Here is a 17,869-nt window from a genome sequence, read left to right on the forward strand (position 1 = left end):
TGGGATTGAAATGCATGGTTTTGAAAGCACAGAGCTCTGGCCGGGGTTGGGGGCGCGGGCAGGAGCTATGGAAAACCATGCCAACAAGTGGGAGGGGGCGTTGCGGGAAGCCGTGGGCTCCTTGAGCAATGCCTGGCTGTTACTGGGGTGGCCATGAAGATGTGATTGAGAGGCCCACTAGGAACCTGTGTGAGTTTGCTCGGGCTGCCACAGCAAAGGCCCCATTCTGTGCTGAGTGCGCACTCTAAAATTCCTATGTTGAGCTCCAGCTCCCGGTACCTCAGAATCTCTATGTGGAGACAGGGTCTTTATTTATTTACTTTTTAAAAAGATTTTATTTATTTATTTATTTATTTATTTATTTATTTATTTATTTATTTATTTATGAGGGAGAGTGAGAGAGAGGAGGAGCAGAGGGAGAGGGACAAGCAGATTCCAAGCTGAGCATGGAGCCTGATGCGGGGCTCGATCCCACAACCCTGAGATTATGACCTGAGCCCAAATCACAAGTCAGACACCCAACCAACTGAGCCACCCCGGGACCCCGAGACAGAATCTTTAAGGAAGTGGCTATCAGGGTGGGCTCTAACCCAATCTGGTGTCCTATACCAGGAGGAAATGTGGACACACCCAGAGACCCTGGGGACACATGAGCCACAGAGAAAAGACCATGTGAAGTGGCAGCAAGAGGGTGGCCTGCAGGCTGAGGGGAGAGGCCTCAGAGGAGACCAACACCTTGCTCTTGGACTTCCACCCTCCAGAATGTAGAGAAAATCCATTTCTGTCACTGAAGCCCCCCTGTCTTTGGGGCTTCGTTATTGCAGCCCTGGGACATTTTCTCGAGGCATGCAGCCCTCTCCTGGGATCTAGAACCCACGTTTCATGAGACAGAGGCCCAAGAGAGAAAGGTGGGGCAATGTCGGGGCCCCAGGATGCAGGCTCTGCCCAGGAGCTGCAACAGGGTGTTGGAGGGGGGATCCAGAGCACCTGCCCCCGGAGGGCGCAGTGTGGGGTCTGGAATCCGCAGAAACCTCAGAGCAAACAAGGCAGCAACGCCCAGAGTTTCACAATCTTGGAAAAAGTAGAGCTGAACTTCTATTTGTGGAAGACTTTCTTTAAAAGTTTTCCTTTTATTAAATAATGTCCGTGATATTTAGGAAGGAGAGCTTCAAGCTTTTAGACATCTGCCAGCTGAATCTGGCAGAGGCCCAGACTTTGACAGCAAAATGTAGGTTCACTGGTTCAGCACTTTATTTACGCCTCTAAGGAAGATGGAAAATTGAAATACACTCTGATGTCTCTCAAAGTCTCCTTTGGGTAAAGAAAAACAAACATGATTTCTGCAAGTCATCCCCGCATCTTGGCCTCTTGCCTTTCTCAGGGAAATGACTTTAAGCTAACGGTCGAGCATCGCACCTGCCAAAAATGGGGGCATCTCCATCAGAACCAGACTCAAATGCCAACTACCCCGGGCTCTGCTCTGTTAAAGGTCACCTGTCATTCTCCACCCAGGCATGGAGATTGATCACCGTGGTGGGGAAGGCATGTTGATCTTCTCCGATGTCTTATTCACCACCGGCGTAGGCCCGACCGTTACTGGTTGGGTAAAACCCACCGGACCCCTAATAAGAGCTTAGCATCCACAGGTGAGAAAGAGATTGAGATGTGCTTTGCCAGTGAAGGGCAGTGGGGGTAGAGGAGAGGAGGACATGAGGGGGTTTTCTGGCTGTAAAGGTTATCAGACACTGAAACAGGAAATGGAGAAAAGTTGTTACTTTCTCCCAAAATGACACATTTACCTGGAACACTGTGCTAAACCTAGAGGGTACAAACTGACCCTGGAAATCTTTCCTAGACCTCTTAGGGACAGCAGGGAATCTACCCGATTGCTGCAGGCACCACTGAGTGCTCTCAGAAAATCCTTAGGAAAACATTTTTATCTGCTTAATAAATAAATGGAGTTTTAATATACTCCAGTAAGACTGTTAGTGTCCGTCTTTAACTAAGTTACCACCGAGAAAATGGCACGAGAACGCTTGTTATACGTCTGCCCTGTCTCTTCCTAAAGATCCTCAAACACTCAGTGCCGACCAGCTCTCGATGGCTCCCCGCTGGAAGCTTCCCTGGTTTCTGGCCACCCACACAAGCAGTGCATCTTCAGAATCCCGAGCTGCCACCTGGGACAGCAGAGCCACGCCTGTGGTCGCCTGGGCTCGCGCTCTCTCTGGGAATCACTGTATTTTTATCCTCCGAAAGACCCGGAGGCTGCAGGCAAAGGGTTCAAAGGTAATGTACATTTTTGATGTCGTTGCTTCAAAAGTAATTGCTCTTATGCTCCCAAAGAGACGACAAACCTAGTAACAGACTGTCATAAACTAAGTTTTAACCCAGGAAAAAAGCAGCGCCGACCTTCCACATTTGCTCAGAATCATCCTCACCAGACTTTCTTACACAAACACTGGAAATAAGTGGTAAAATGTCAACAGTCCCCAGGCAGGAAAATAATGGGAGAACCTTCCTTTTTCCACTTCAGTTCTTATTTACTGGAAGATTAAAATCTGCGGCTGCAGGGGCTGTGGGCTGTGGCCCTATCATCACCATTACTGGCCACGACCCGGGGCTCTAGGCCCAGGGGTGCACCTCCTTCTGCGCTCCTGGCCGGGTGAACCCAGCCACCGCCTCTGGGGATCACTGCCTGAACTTGCCTCTGACCCCCAACGTGGCCACCAAATTCCCAGAACCAGCTGTGATTTAAGTTTGCTACAAGGAAGCACAACCCTGCTCTCAGAGCTGTGGGCAGGGTGTGCCATCGTCCTGGGCGTCGGTGCCAGTGAGAAGCACCGTGGAACCCGAGCTGGTGGCCCGGGGAAGATGACGCCTCCATCTCACGGTGAGGGGGCAGGGCTGTGCTGCATGGGGGCGGGTGGATAAGACAGGCGGACGAGGCAGTTCAGTACAAGAGCCCCAGGACACAGAGGTGCGCTCTGGAGGTGCTTTCAGAGACGCTGGCCGGCCGCCACACGGTGGATGAAAGGGCTGCAGGGCTGGCTGGCCTCTGGGCTGAGCCTCCCCTCTTCAAGTTTGTCAGCAAAAGCGCGCCTCGACCGGGAAGGTGGAGAAGGCGGAATTAGACCAGGCTGGCTTGGTCAGTCCGCCCCACACAGGACAGGGGCGACACGCGTCTCATAAGCACTGTCTTGACCCAGTTTTGAAGTCTTGGCTCGGAACTCTCAATTCCCCCTGTGACGCAGCTTGCTGAGCCCCCACTCCAACCACTCCTCTTACGGGGCTCCCACACTTCAGCTGGGGACAGCCCCTCTGCCCCAAGCTCCCGGAATTATTTAAATTAGCCAACCCAGCTACCCCCGCCCCCTCGCCATACAGAAGCCGCCTTCCACGGCTCAGCTGCTCTTGCCCATCCCCAGAGTGCAATCCCCCAGCACGGCCCCGCGTGGCAGCCACTTCTTTTTGGAACTGTAAGTAACAAAAAGCTCTGCCTTGCGTCAGAGTGTCACTGTGTTGTGTCCAGCCATCAAAAGAATCTTTAAATCATAAAAAAACAACAGGGGACCAGTGATGAAAATCCCCATTTTTTTCAGGTTGGTTTCTCAGCTCCCATACAATCTGCCAGGCTATTCTAGCCTGAAGATCTTCCTCCTTGCTGGCTCCAGGGCGTCTCCAACGAGAGTGCGATTTGTCTTTGTCTATTTGCTGGATCTCTCTCCTGCCCCCGTAGCGCAGTGCAGCGTCGGGAACAAGGAACTACCTTCCTCTGACCAGAGGGAAGCAGTCCCCAGAAGCCAGGGAGCCAGCTGGGGCCACAGAACCTTGCACCTGCTATTTTGGTGAGCTCCGATCTCTCTTCAGAAGCTCTGATCGCCATGGACAGGCTCGGGGTCCCCCGTACATTAGGAATCAGCACGGTTTGAACACATGGAGCCCCTGCGATGCCAGCTCTGCACGAAGTGCTTTCCTGCACCATGTCATCAAGCGTTTCCACCCGATGCCCTACGGGCCACTGCCCCTGTTGTCAGTTGAGGAGGCTGAGGCTCAGAGAGGTTAAGTGGCGCCCTTAACCACTGGCCCATGGGCCGTGAAGCAGGGTGGTCAGACCCGTGCCAAGAACTGTCAGGCACCTTGGGGGCAGGCAGATGGGCACAGAAGAGGCAGCTGTCCAGTGTCGCAGGGCAGAGGACAGCCAGAGAGGCAAGGCTGTGGTCCGTGCCTACTCCCACCCAGGCAGGCCACACTTTCTTTTTCGCCCTTGACCCCAGACACCCTGTTGAGACCATCGCTACTTCCGCCAAAGCTGTGGGGCTTGAAGCCAAAGCCCTAAAGCCAAGCAGCCCCTGCCTGAGGGGCAGGCCCTCGCCACACCGCCCCCGGGGAACAAAGTCGGCAGGACCTGGGGACCCGGTGCGGACAGCTGCGCAGCAACTCTGCTGCCAGGACGGGTCTGGCGGCTAACCAGGCCTTAAGAGAGATCTGGCTTCCAAAGACAAAGGCGCCCGCAGAGCACACGGGGAATGATATGTATTCCAGCCCATGTCGGGTAAACTCTCAGACCACGGCAGCGCGGCAGGGTCACTCGGGTTCTATTAGCTCAATTAATGAGGAGTAAGAGAAGGCTAACGTGCTGCTCGTCGGCCAGCTCAGCACAGAGCTGGAGTAATGGAGTTATTAACCTCAGTCAGCCACGGAATTGTGCTGCTGATGCCAACTCCATTTCCTGGTTCAGGCCTCCATTAATGGGCTGTTTATTATCCCTAATCCACGTAAGGATCAGCTGCAGGGATATGAGAGCTTCCTGGAAGGACCAAGTGATAATAAAAAAGAGAGAGTGGAGGAAGGCAAGAAATCCCCTCTATCTCGCATTTTAATTGTTTTCGGGTCCTACTGCTGTCCCCCCAAGAGACTGGAGCATCCTTCTCACTTTGGAACACGCTAGGAAAGGCAAAGCCATTATCCAAGGGTTTCTTTGTGCTGTCCCCGAGCAGAGTGTCACACGGAACTCAAAAGAACAAGCTTTGAAATCAAATTAGAGAGCTCTGGCCGAGAAATGACGTGCCCGTTCAGTTTTTTACTTTCATGATGCCATCTTATTCCATCTTATTCCATTCTCTAAAATTTAACATCATCAAAACCAAGAAATCAAACCAGCATTTGGCAGAAGTGTATTGACACCATTAAAGGCCCTAACTGTGATTTTCCAGCTTGCCTGGCCCCACGAAGGTCTTCTGGACAAAAGGGAGACTGTGTCTGGGTCTATTTCTGGGTTGTTCTCCTATCGCACATGGCACCAGCTGACTAAGGACTCACCTTCCCCGAGATCAGCCCACCCCGAGTCATTAAATGGTCTTCCGTGGGGAAGATTGTTATTGGAGAAAAAAACATTTTTAGGTACAGTAAGTTATATGTACCAACTCATTATGGGTAGATACAGCAACTAGTCCCTGAAGGTCATCCTTCCGAGTATATTTGCCATTTTGGCTTCTTTTTATGTAACAGGAATTCAAAATCACATGAGTGACTACCATACATGTTTTCACGCCTCTGACCGTGTAGATGAATCTACAGCATACCCATTTGAGAATGGAAGGGGAAACTCGGTCCTACATTTTGAATGAGAGTTTGCCCCACCAGGAGAAGCTGTTGGGGACCACAAACTGAGCCAGCTCACAGCGGCTTCCTGTATCCGAACAGCACGTTCCAATTATAAATCACACAGAGACTCATTCCATTTACTTTCTAGGACAGTGCTGCCAGAAGGTTGAAAGAGCAGAGTTTATTGCCCCACTTGACAGATAGGAAAACTGAGATTAAAGGTAGCTTTTTCAAGCTAGGCAGCTGGGATAAATGCCAATCACATTGCAGAAAGGATACAAAGTAACGGTTCAGAGCAAAGAGCTGGTTCAAGCCTGGTCTCTTCTATGTCGTCTGATGCTTCTCCAAGCCAAGTGCCTTTTACCGAACAAGCCTACTTTCTGGGTCTGTTGATGGATTAAGTGAGATGTAAAGAAGGCATGCAATTGGCACTCAGATATCATCATCATTCTTGTCAGGATGAGGATGACAATTCCAGACGAGGGGACAGGAGAACAAGAGGAGGAAGAAAGAAGGGGATTCGTGGCAGTACTAGCAGAGTAGCCTGGGACCGGCCTGAGCACCGAGCAGAGATGTCCTGGCCACAGCCACCGGGGCTGGCTTTAAGCGCCTGGCCCCCAGAGATCTGAAAAGCTTCCAGAGGCTGCACTTGGGTTTGGGATTCCCAGCTCCTATTGGCATGGCGCTGGTGTTGGCCAGCCCTGCTCCCCTCGGTGGTCTGCCCTCCCACTCCGTGGAGGAAAGGGCTGTGTGTTTAGCAAAAGCCAACAACACACCCAGAACCAGGTGGGAGCCAAAGGCAAGGAGCGGAGATGGGTCACTGCCCTCCCAGGGACAACCCAACCTCTTCTGAGCTCCTCTGGACATGGGACATCACAACCATCTAGTTTAAAAAATAATAATGAAAAAAAATCCCAAAGCACCACACTCTCAAAGGAACCCATGGAGCAGTTTCCAATTTGCACAAAACGAACTGGGACACAAAGGAACTAATCTGAAATCTGGCCCTTAGGTGATTTCTTTCTAGTCCCCAAAGTTAGTCCCCTGAGAAAGAGGGAGACAGGCTGAGCCAGGATCCCCTCCTTTACTCTCTTCCCCAGGGATTTGGGAGAGATGCGGCGGCAGCTCTGACCTCTGGCAGGCGGTGCCCTCAGACAATACAGGACAGGACAGGACAGGACAGGACAGGACAGGACCGGGACCTTGGCCGCCCAGCCACGGTGCAAGGGGTGGGGCGGTCAAGGCCACAGCTTGCCCCGCCCCTCCCTGCGGCACTGAGGGGAAGGAGGGTGCATAAAAACCCAGCCTGTCTGATACACTGCAAAGTTCCCAACATCAATCAGAATCCTATACTCCCTCTCTATAGTAAACATTAATTTTAAAGGAAACGACCGTGCTACAAACTTGCAGCATGAAATGAATTATTTTACAGCTAGGCAGAGGGCAGGTTTTCTGGATGCAGCCTGGGATAGTTCTTTCTTTGTTTCTTTCTTCTTCCTCTTCTTCCCCCCCCCTTTTTTTTACTATTATTATGTTTAAACAAACTTTATAGCCCATTTTATTTGTTCTCAAATAACTTTTTCTCCTTCTTTGCAACACATCAATTACTTGGTTGGCTTCCCTCACCCCGCGATGTTGGAATCCAGAGATTGATACTGCATGGTGGAATATAATTTAGTATTATGTGCCATGGGTTTATGAGGTAGGAGTCAAACAAAACATTGCGTTTGAACACTATCCATTTATTAGCTCTGAGAAGAGATTTATATTTGACAAGAAGACAATAACTTTGTTTTCTAATAAGCCAGAGAGGTCTATTTCTGTGTCCAACACAGAGCAGCTTCTCCTTCTCCAATAACTCTATTTACCAGCATGAATATATTTTAATAATAAAATTGATATATATGTAAATTTAATCTAATTTCATCAAACCCTCCTAAAAAAAAAGAGCCTTTGTAGATTGTTTTCATATCTGAATTATAGATTTCTGTATCGTATTCCCAGATTGATTTCTAGGCTATAATTCTGTCAAGATTTCCTCCTGGTGTCAAAAACAGCAATACCACAGCTAGAGTGCTTTATAATTGGCATCGTAACCGAACCAGAATTACAGCCCTGATATTCATCCCAGTGCCAGGTGGGCTCATTTTAGAGTATTTCTCGCTTTCTTAGCCTATATCTGGACTTGAAGGTTTATGGCTAAAATTACCTTCTGAATTAATCATAAAAATGTTAATTGAAAGCTAAGGTGGGGGGAATGGGATAGTCAGATATGAGGAGGAGAGAACACACCCTCGGTGATGGGAGGGAAATACGGAAAGGTGATTAAAACAGCGTGCAGGATTAAATCTGTGTTGTAAACAAACATCTTTTTTTCCCTGCTTGTCCTCTGCACTGGGGTCAAATAAATTAAATTAGCATTGTTTACTAAGTCTTTAGAAACTGATTTTATTCCGTGCTGAATGGAGAAATAGTGCAAGCCTGCCCTAAATCAAAGAGGTTCTTGAATATTCTTCCCCGTGTGCTTCTGAAGAAACACCGCGCCCTCCCCTGTCGTTCTTGCTGTCCGGGCACTGTGAGAGAGTCAATAAATAAAACGGCCGTTTCCTCCCTCAGGGCTCAGAGAAATCGAGATTTCCTGGGGGGCCCAATCGAATCACATTGGTCCTTAAAACCTGAGAAAAGTCCCCAGCTCTGGCCAGAGGGAGATGTGACTACAGAAAGGGATCAGCGTGTACAACGTTGTTGGCTTTGGAAATAAAGAGATCCAAGACCCAAGGGCAGCAGGCAGCCTCCATAAGCTGGAAAAGGCGAGGAAACGGATCCTCCGCAGAGCCTCCAGAAGGAACGCAGCCCTGCAGACTATCGATTTTAGCCCTGTAGCACTGGTTGACCATAAATCTGTGTTGTCAAAGCCACCAAGTTTGTAGGGATTTGTTATAGCAGCCATAGAAACAAAACTAATATACCAACTCACGCTCTTCTTAGGCCAAAGACAGGCCTGTTATTCAAAGACAAACAGTTTGCAAAATATAGCCATCTTGGGACCCACAGATAGATGCTGCCAAAAAGGGTCATAGAAGTTAAAAAAAAAAAAAAAAAGAAAAGAAAAAAGGGGGAAAATAGAGAGAGACAATGAATACCCTTTGGAAGAAAAATTACTCCAGGAAACATGAGCACGTTTTCAATAAAGATTTATCAATACTCAGCATAATTTAGGAAGAACAGGTTCGATGACATAAGAAATCAAAGGGGAAATGAATGAAAGCTAAGAGAGTTAAGGGGCAAAATGAAGGGAAACATGAAAGCATTACAGAAATGAAAAGCTAGGGGCAATGAGAAAGTAATGCAATAGAAATTAGTTGAAGTTATGATGAAGGACAGACAGGAAAAGAACAAGAAATAAAAGCTACTAGAAAAAAATCTTAGGGGCACCTGGGGGCCTCAGTCGGTTGAGTGCCTGACTCTTGGTTTTGGATCAGGTCATGATCTCAGGGTCGGGGGGTCGAGCCCCGAGTATGGCTCCACGCTGGATGTAGAATATGCTTGAGATTTCTCCTGCCCTCTGCACCTCCCCCTGCTTGCACACTTGCACACATGTGCTCTCTCACTCTCTCAAATAGATAAATAAAATCTTTTTTAAAAAGATTTTGTTTATTTATTTGTCAGAGAGAGAGAGAGAGCACAAGCAAGGAGGGCAGAGGCAGAGGGAGAAGCAGACTCCCCACTGAGCAGGGAGCCGGACATGGGACTCCGTCCCAGCACCCCAGGATCATGACCTGAGCCAAAGACAGACGCTTCACTGACTGAGCCACCCAGGCACGCCCAAAAATAAAATCTTTAAAAAAAAAAGGAAGACAAAAGAAAAAAAATCCTAATTATGGAAAACAGATGGTAACTATCCAACATATACATAATTGGTTTCCTGGAGAAGAAAACCAAGCAAGTGAACCAGGAAAATAGTAAGATGTGTACTAGAAGAATATCCTCCTGAAGTAACATTCCAGAAAAATTCACCAAGAGAAGTACAACTAGGGCCTGCCGAGCATAAATGAACTTCAGGGGAGAGAGAGTGAGACCTCATGGGCACCCAGACAGAAGAAGCACACGACCCACAACGGAAAAGCATCTCCCTGCCCCCGGGCATTGCTACAGAATCAGAGACATCAGAGGATGGTGTGTAAACAATATGGGATGCTGACGGGCAAGAAATGTGATCGAAGGGTGCTTTACTTTGCCAGACGTTGTTCACAAATAAAGATAACAGAAAAGCACTCTCAAATATGGAAGAAGGTAGGAAGTCTAACAGGTGTGCGCCCTGGCTGAAATGAATCAAAGACAGTCCTTTCATAGGAAAGAGCAGGGGGGCCTGCGTGGCTCAGTCAGCTAAGCTTCACACCCTTGGTTTGGGCTATGGTCATGATCTCAGAGTTGTGGGATCAAGCCCTGCATTGGGCTCTGTGCTCAGCGTGGAGTCTGCTTGAGGTTCTCTCTCTCCCTCTGTCCCTCCACTCACTCTTAAAAAAAAAAGACAAAGGAAAGATGAATCAAAATTGGTAAATGGGGAGGCTGAATTCTGTAAACAGCTGGTGTTGAAATCTGAATCCACTTGAAGAGAGAGAATTAAAACCTCACAAGTGTAGTAACTATTGCTAAAAACAACATGATTGTTATATTTCTAGAAAGAAATGCTTGGTAGGGGTGCCTGGGTGGTTCAGTCGTTAAGCATCTGCCTTCAGCTCAGGTCGTGATCCCAGGGTCCTGGGATCAAGCCCCACATTGGGCTCTCCCACTACCCCTGCTTATGTTCCCTCTCTCGCTGTGTCTCTGTCAAATAAATAAATAAAATCTTTTTTTTTTTTTTTTAAAGAAACGCTTAGTAATCTTAAAAATAAGAAAGCGTGTCAAAAAGACTGGGACTAAACAACTTGAGAACGTTGCTGTCCCCGCCTCCCCCTCCCTGCAGCGGAGAATGGACGGGCAGGGGTGAGGAAGGAGCACACAGGGGAGCACCTTCTCTTTCCTCTTCCATGTGACAAAGTCAAGATACTCTGTTTCATTTGAAAATTGATGAATTGAGAAATACAGCCCAACCATATATGTGAAACATGCAAAGCATGCTGGAGACCAGCAGGACCCAAGCCAGAGCACCTCCTGCCTGGATTGTTGGGAAGGGGAGAGGAGAACAAACTCAAGAACAGAAGTCAAAGAAAACACAGACCAGAAAGAAAAGATGGGTGCCTGGCTGGCTTAGTCTCAGGAACGTGCGACTCTCGATCCCGGGGTCATGAGTTCAAGCCCTGGGTCGGGTGTAGAGATTACTAAAAAATAAATAGATAAACTTAAAAAAAAAAAGATGGAAAACAAAGGAAACCATAATGAAGCATAAAATAAAGTGATAAAGGCAAAAATAAGGGGGATAATTTCAACTATTCAAGGAATAAAAAAGCAGGTTGAATAAAAAAATACTAAGCTTAATTTCATTCCGTCCTCATGACAACAAAAAATAAGGGCAGCAAAGTAGTTGGAAGTAAAAGTGAGGGCCACACAAGTGCGACCACGGGCTGAGTTCCAGGTCCGAAAGGCATGTGGAAACATGCCCCAAACTGTTTCCTCCCAAACTCCCCCAAAAAATGACAAGAGAGGAAAGCCTACCTGACATGATGGAGAGAACAGAGGAAGGGGACACAACCACAGAACATCTGGGGCTGGAAAGCAGGCGGACCTGTGACAACCAGCTCCAGAGACCCACAGAGGCTAAATCCCAAGTCAGCAGCAGGAAACGCTAAGAAAAACCCAAGGGTCACCAGCAAACCCTCAAAAGGCTCAGGCACAGGAGGATTGGATGAAACTCATCTCAGAAAGCATTAAGCCCCAGATCCCTTCCTCACTCCACCTAGCTGAGCCAATGCCTCTTCTCCACTTGGGTAGAAATGGAAGGTTTATTCTCTAGAGGAGGTATAATCAGGCTGTTTGGGCTGAAGAGTGCCAAGCATAGCTGAGAGCCTGTATCTGTACCAATATGAGGGGAAATAGGTAAAAAATATGCAAATGGCATTGGGCATGCAACACCTCTTCCCACCTCCCCCTGCTTCTCCCCTCCAGCAGGAGGCTCAGAACCTGAGCAGGACAGAGGAATTTGATGGAGGGTTCTGCACAGATGGCCCCAGGAGATCACCTCTCCATGAAGACAAAGTCTATGGGCTCCACCCATGCACCTGTCCATTAGCGTCTTAGTCCCCCACTCTTACACAGGAGCAAACCATCAAGGGTAACCCAATGTCTGAAAAACAATCAATCAAACAAAAGAATCCACTGAGAAAGAATGAGATCAAGACACACACAGCCTCAATAGGAACAGACATTGTAGGAGGGGAACCGAGCCTCCTTGAAAAAGAATGTTTTCAAGAGATAGAATAATCCATGAGACAAGATCAAGAAACTTTAAAAGGAACATTTACAGAACAAAAAAAGAGCTCTTGAACTTATAAAAATAAACACTACAGCCGCAATCAGAAATGCAATAGAAGGGTTGGAAGAGAAAGTTGAGGAACTGGAGAAAGTAGAGCAAGACAAAATAAAACCAATCACACACATGAGCAGACCAAAAAACTAAAGATATAGAATAAAGGAGAAAAAAGGTATATTTTAAAAATGTAGAGGGCCAGTCCAGGAGATCTAATACCTAAGTAATAAGTTCCAGAGAACAGGGGGGAGAAAGAAAGGAAAAGAAAGGAAAGGAAAGGAAAGGAAAGGAAAGGAAAGGAAAGGAAAGGAAAGGAAAGGAAAGGAAAGAAGGAAGGAAGGAAGGAAGGAAGGAAGGAAGGAAGGAAGGAAGGAAGAAAGAAAGAAAGAGAGAGAGAAAGAAAGAGAGAGAGAGAAAGAGAGAAAGACAGAAAGAGAGAGAGAGAAAGACAGAAAGACAGAAAGAGAGAGAGAGAGAAAGAAAGAGAGAAAGGAAGGAAGGAAAGAAAGAAAGAGAAAGAAGAAAGAGAAAGAAAAAGAAAGAAAGAAAGAAAGAAAGAAAGAAAGAAAGAAAGAAAGAAAGAAAGAAAGAAAAAGAAAGAACGAAAGAAAGAAAGAAAGAAAAGGAGAGACAAAAAGAAATCTATCAACAAAATAATTGAAGAGAATTTCCCAGGACTGAAGGACACAGGTTCCCAGATTAACCTCAGGTACAATGGAGTAAATTAGACCCATACCAAAGAAATGAGTGAAATTTTATAGTGAAATTTTAGAACCCTGTGAACAAAAGGAAGATCCTACCAACTTCCAGAGAGAGGAAAAAAGGTCACAGACAAAGGATCAGGAATCAGACTGGCATTGGGCTTCTTAACGGCAATTCAAAATTGCAGAGGGAGAGTGACTTTAGTTAATTCCTTGCCCAGGGCACCTGTGTCTCCCTTTGGGTCGGGTCATGATCCCAGCGTCCTGGGATCGAGCCCCATGCTGGGCTCCCTGCTTGGCAGGAAGCCTGCTTCTCCCTCTGCCACTCACCCCACTCGTGCTGGCTCTCTCTTTCTCTCTCTCAAATAAATAAATTATCTTTTTTTAAAAAAAGTTTAATTCCTCACCCAACCAAACTACCCAGCAAGTGTGAAGGTAGGTTCAGATGTGCCAAGTCTCAAAAAATTTACCTCCCAGGCAACCTTTCTCGGGAAGCTACTGATGGATGTGCTTGACCAAAAACGAGGTAGTAAACCAAGAAAAAGAAAATTGGGGGATGTGGAGACAATCTCCCTTCGTGGGAGAGAGGTGAAGAGAGTCTTCAGCGATTATTAACTTCAGGAAAGACAATAAGAAAGAAAAGGCAAAAGAACCCTGAAGGAGATCCTTCCAGCACAGCTGGCCCCTGAGGGCCAGTCTTCTGGAAGAACCACACGGCTGTGTGCTCGCACCTCGGTGGCCAGGACCCCCGCCATCCCCGTATGGCCGCGACAGAGACTGGGATACCGAATCCGCCTCGTGGGTACCGGCGTGAAGTGTTGTTAGGAGGAGGGGAGGCGCAGTGAACGTGGCTAAGTAACAGTTCCGTCACAGTCACTCCCGTCAAGACGACTTTTCACAATGAACACATGGCTCACGGAAGCCTTTAGGAACTGCGTAATCTGGCCCCAAATCATATAAAGCAAAAAGTGCAGGAAGTAAGAGAACAAGAAGAATTCATAAAGATGCAGTAATAGGGGTGCCTGGGTGGTGCAGTCGGTTAAGCGTCCGACTCTTGATTTCCACTCAGGTCGCGATCTCAGGATCGTGAGATCGAGCTCTGCGTCGAGCTCTGCGCTCAGTGTGGAGTCTGCTCCAGATTCTCTCCCTCCTCCCCTCCCCTCTCCACGCATGTGCTCTCGATCTCTAAAAAATAAAATAAAACAGACCCATCTTTTCGAATACCTATTGAAAAATCATCCACAGAATAAAGGTCGATAATTTTTTTTTTAAATCAGAGGCTGTACTTCAAAAGTTCTCCATACTCTGCACTAAAATAAAAACTTAATAATTAGAGTTGAAATAGACAATGAGATGCCAACTCCCTGGAAACTTAAAAACTCTCGTAAGCCAAATCACAGTTTCTGCAACAATTGACCCCAAACAGCCAGGAGCCACCCGATAACCAGCAGGGTCAGGTTAGGACCAACCAGAGAAAAGCCAAATATGTTCCCCGGGCCGAGCACACAGGGCGCCCCAATTCCAGGTCCGCTGCCCCAGGCTGCAGCCCCGGCAGGACATGCCCGCAGCCACCCCCTCCAGCCTCTGCCAAACCCAAGCGATGCGGCGACTCCCTCCCCCGAGCAAGCCCTGGCTAAAGAGCCTGTGCTTCCTTTCCTTTGGATCCCCTTCGTTTACCTCCACAACATACACAATGTTGGTGTGTTCTCAAGTTCAAGTTCACAGATGAAGCACAGCATATTCAACAGCCTTGGACACTTGTTTTGGAACTTAGGGAAAAAGTGTTCGGCTCATACTGCATACCCACACGAAAATGACTATCAGATGCACCAAAGTTTCCGATGTACAAAATCAAAGTACGGAAACAATAGAAGGAAGTGCCCGTTGATTGCCTTGGCACAACAATCCCCTGAGGAAGGCAAGGCTGGCTGGACTACGGCTCACAGGTGAGGAGGCTCAGGGCCAGCAAGGTGAGAGCCAGGATCTGAACCCAAGCTCGACTCCTGGTTCACCGGGCAAATGCCGCCGGTGGGTGGGAATGGGGGTGTCTACGAGACCTTCCACTTCAGGAGCTCCTGGGCTTCTTGTAAACCGCACGCTGTCAGATGGACCTTGTCAGCCGAGCCCCTGGGGAGAGGGTGCCCAGTGGCAGGGACCTTCCTGGAGGCAGTGTGGGCGGGGCTGTGGCCCCCCTGGAGGGGGACAGCTTACCTGTTGGGCTGGAAGCCCAGGCTGTTCAGCATGTGTGCCTGGTCCAGGTCTTTCGGGAAGCCGTGCAGCACCCACCCTTTCTGAATGCTGTCCTGCTGGCTCAGGCGCTGGCTCAGCACCTTCATGATGATGCTGTCAGGGACTGCAGAGAAAGGAGGGCAAATGGTCATTCTGTCATCCTGGGCACCGCTCCTGACCCAACAGGGGTCTGAGGAATAGCGGCAGTCTGCGGCCCATGGGTTTCCTAACGTCCTTGACTCTGGATTGAACTGGTGAAGAGTAGGGTTTAGGTGGACGAGGCTGCGGGTGCACAGGTCCCTCCAAGGTCCCAGCAATTGGAGGAGAGCGGCTGCCTGAGAAGGGAAAAGCATTGGGTGACCTTGACCTTGATCTTGACCCCTCCCCGACCTTGACAAGATCCCATGCCCATCAGCCGCCAGGGTAGTTCCCAGCCCTCCAGGATCCAGTTTTTGCAGCACCCCAGGCCCCGAGGGGAAGGTTTAGCTTTCCTCAGATGGGACCGTGTTGGTGCCCTGGGTGCTCTCCGCTAATTTGCAACGCACAAGCAACACTTGCTTCCCTCCTTCCTCTAGTTCTCCCCTCCATGGTGTCTAGAATCAAATCTCAAGAATTACAGCTCTAGTTATAACCAGAGACTGCAATACAGTCTCATGGAGGATGAGATATCGAGAAGCCTCTTGTTTACATTACCACAATTGACATTTTCCTGAAATTCATACCTCTCTTCTCAGACTCATTAAATGTCCTGTGTTGCTGATGTACTGCGTTTTAGCAATTTGCACTGCATTTCCTGCACTTTGCACTCATTTTTCAAGAAATACTTGGTAAATATTACCAGCGTTTGCTATGGATGTGGCCCTGACAAGCTGGTTTCCTAGAGTTGCAATGAGGGTGTTCGACGGCTTCTCTGGAGAGGCCCTGTCCCCCTCCTACCAGCCACCCACGGGCTGGGCAAGTGGCTCTGGTACACACGTCTGAAACCTTCCCAAAGGCCCCCAGGCCACAGCCACGTGAACACAGGGGTAAGAGCTGCAGAAACAGCTGCTTTCCTCCATGGCCATGATGCGCTGCTTACCCCCTTGTCACCAAAGACCATCAACTTTATTCTGAGCGAGTCCCATTTCCCTGAATTTGTTCTTTCTCACATTTTTCAGCTTTTCTTTACCAATCTCGAGGAAAGAGCAAAAAAGGGCTTTTGCTCTAATGAGAGCATCTGGCTCCCTAACATGAGCGAGAAGTGGATGCAGCTGATCCTGTCTCTTCCCCTCTTACACCTGCTGTGGCTCCCCAGTGCTGGGAGAATATGAGCAGTCACCCTCCCCGTGGCCAGCAGCCCCTGCAGTCTCTGACTCCTGTCTCCCTCCCAGTCCTGGTTCTGCCCCAACCTGCTCTGACACTCTGAACTTCAGTCTCTTCTGCAAACTGGGAAGGTGGGTGCACATGCTCTGGGCAGGCGGCGAGGAGAGGGGGCTACAGAAGGATCTGTGATACTGCTGCTTTTATAGGCAGTCCTCAGAATAAAACCCAGAAAACTCACCACTTACTTCTCCTGGATTCCTTTCTCAGAGCAAGTGTGAGCTGAGAGCCTGGTGGTTCAGTGGACTCTGCTTGGCAGCAGTGGGACCTCCCTGAACCTCGGTGTCCTCTGTGACACCTGCCTCACTGGCTATTGTGAGGCCGGTAGATGGACTCATTAAAGATGCCAGATCCATTAGAGGTCTTCCTCTGGGGTGGGGTGGGGTAGGGAGTTATGCTTTTCGTCCCTTCCTAAAGTTTATCCAGATTCCCATCAGATGGCTAGGATGAAGCCTCTGGGAAAATATGTGACCCTTAAATTTCAAACTTTTCAGATTAAATTTCAAAAATCCAACACCTGAGCTTAAATCTGACTTTAGGAGAGTGCTGTAGGTTTTAAATGGGCTTGCCTGCAGAGAAGGAGGTCCCCTAGGTAATGAGCTTGCTGACCAGTGATACCCTGGGTGATTAAGGCCTCAGTTGTGTTGGGGTGAGGGCTGGATTGGGCCAATATTTGTTTCTCCAACAGTCAGGCCCTATTGGAAAGCAAGCTGCGCTCCAGGGAGGCCTGAGCTCCTGACCTGCAGCCTGCTCGGGGCAACAGGGGGCTGCTTGTAAGGCTCAGAGCCCTGGAGATTCACAGAGGGAAGGTCCTGGAAGGTCATCCCCTTGACCTCTCTCATTTCAAAGTTGAGAAACCGAGACCTAAAAGGCAGTGGCTTAAGAGACCTCCACTGGAGAGAAACGTGACTGGAGGGAAGAATGGAAGACCAGATGGAAACACAAGGAGACTTTTTGTGGGGGTTGGCGGCGGGGGGGTAGTTTGCAAAGATTTCTAGAGGGAATTTCCCAATTTGCATTAAAAGTTAAAATGTAAGGGCACCTGGGTGGCTCAGTAGGTTGAGTGTCTGACTCTCAATTTCAGCTCAGGTCATGATCTCAGGGTCGTGAGATCAAGCCCCATGTTGGGCGCAGAGTCTGCTTGAGATTCTCTCTCTCCCTCTGCCTCTCCCCCCAACTCACATTCTCTCTCTAAATAAATGAATAAATAAAATCTTTAAAAAAATTTTTTAAAGAAATTTAAAATGTACATGCCTTTCGACCCAGCAGTCGCATTTATAAGAACTCACACCTAAGATCTAATAGCACAGACAGGAAGATGTCCATCTCAGTGTCACTTTCAGTGGTGATGATCAGAAACAATGTACAATGTCCGTCAGCAGGAGACAGGTTAAATAAAGGATGGTACGTCTGTGCAATGGGATACGATGCACCCTTCAACAAACCATTTCTACGCATACTAACTTGGAAAGAGGCCTCTGACAGAAGATCAGGGGAAAGAGCAAGTCAG

General features: G+C 48.4%; 1 protein-coding gene across 5 annotated transcripts in view; it reads right to left on the bottom strand.

The window, feature by feature from the left end:
* Nucleotides 1-17,869, bottom strand: part of AK8 (adenylate kinase 8) — a 115,822-nt gene that overhangs the window by 30,050 nt on the left and 67,903 nt on the right. For all 5 annotated transcript variants that reach the window (XM_045883419.3, XM_045883417.3, XM_064580133.1 and 2 more), the window contains one exon: nt 14,983-15,124. In XM_045883419.3, the coding sequence (XP_045739375.2) occupies nt 14,983-15,124 (142 nt within the window). The remainder of the gene's footprint in view (nt 1-14,982; nt 15,125-17,869) is intronic.

This window comes from Mirounga angustirostris, unplaced genomic scaffold (genome assembly GCF_029215605.1).
Source record: "Mirounga angustirostris isolate CCGP_5_RB_7025 unplaced genomic scaffold, mMirAng1.0.hap1 SCAF_15, whole genome shotgun sequence".
NCBI classification, from domain to species: Eukaryota; Metazoa; Chordata; class Mammalia; order Carnivora; family Phocidae; genus Mirounga; species Mirounga angustirostris.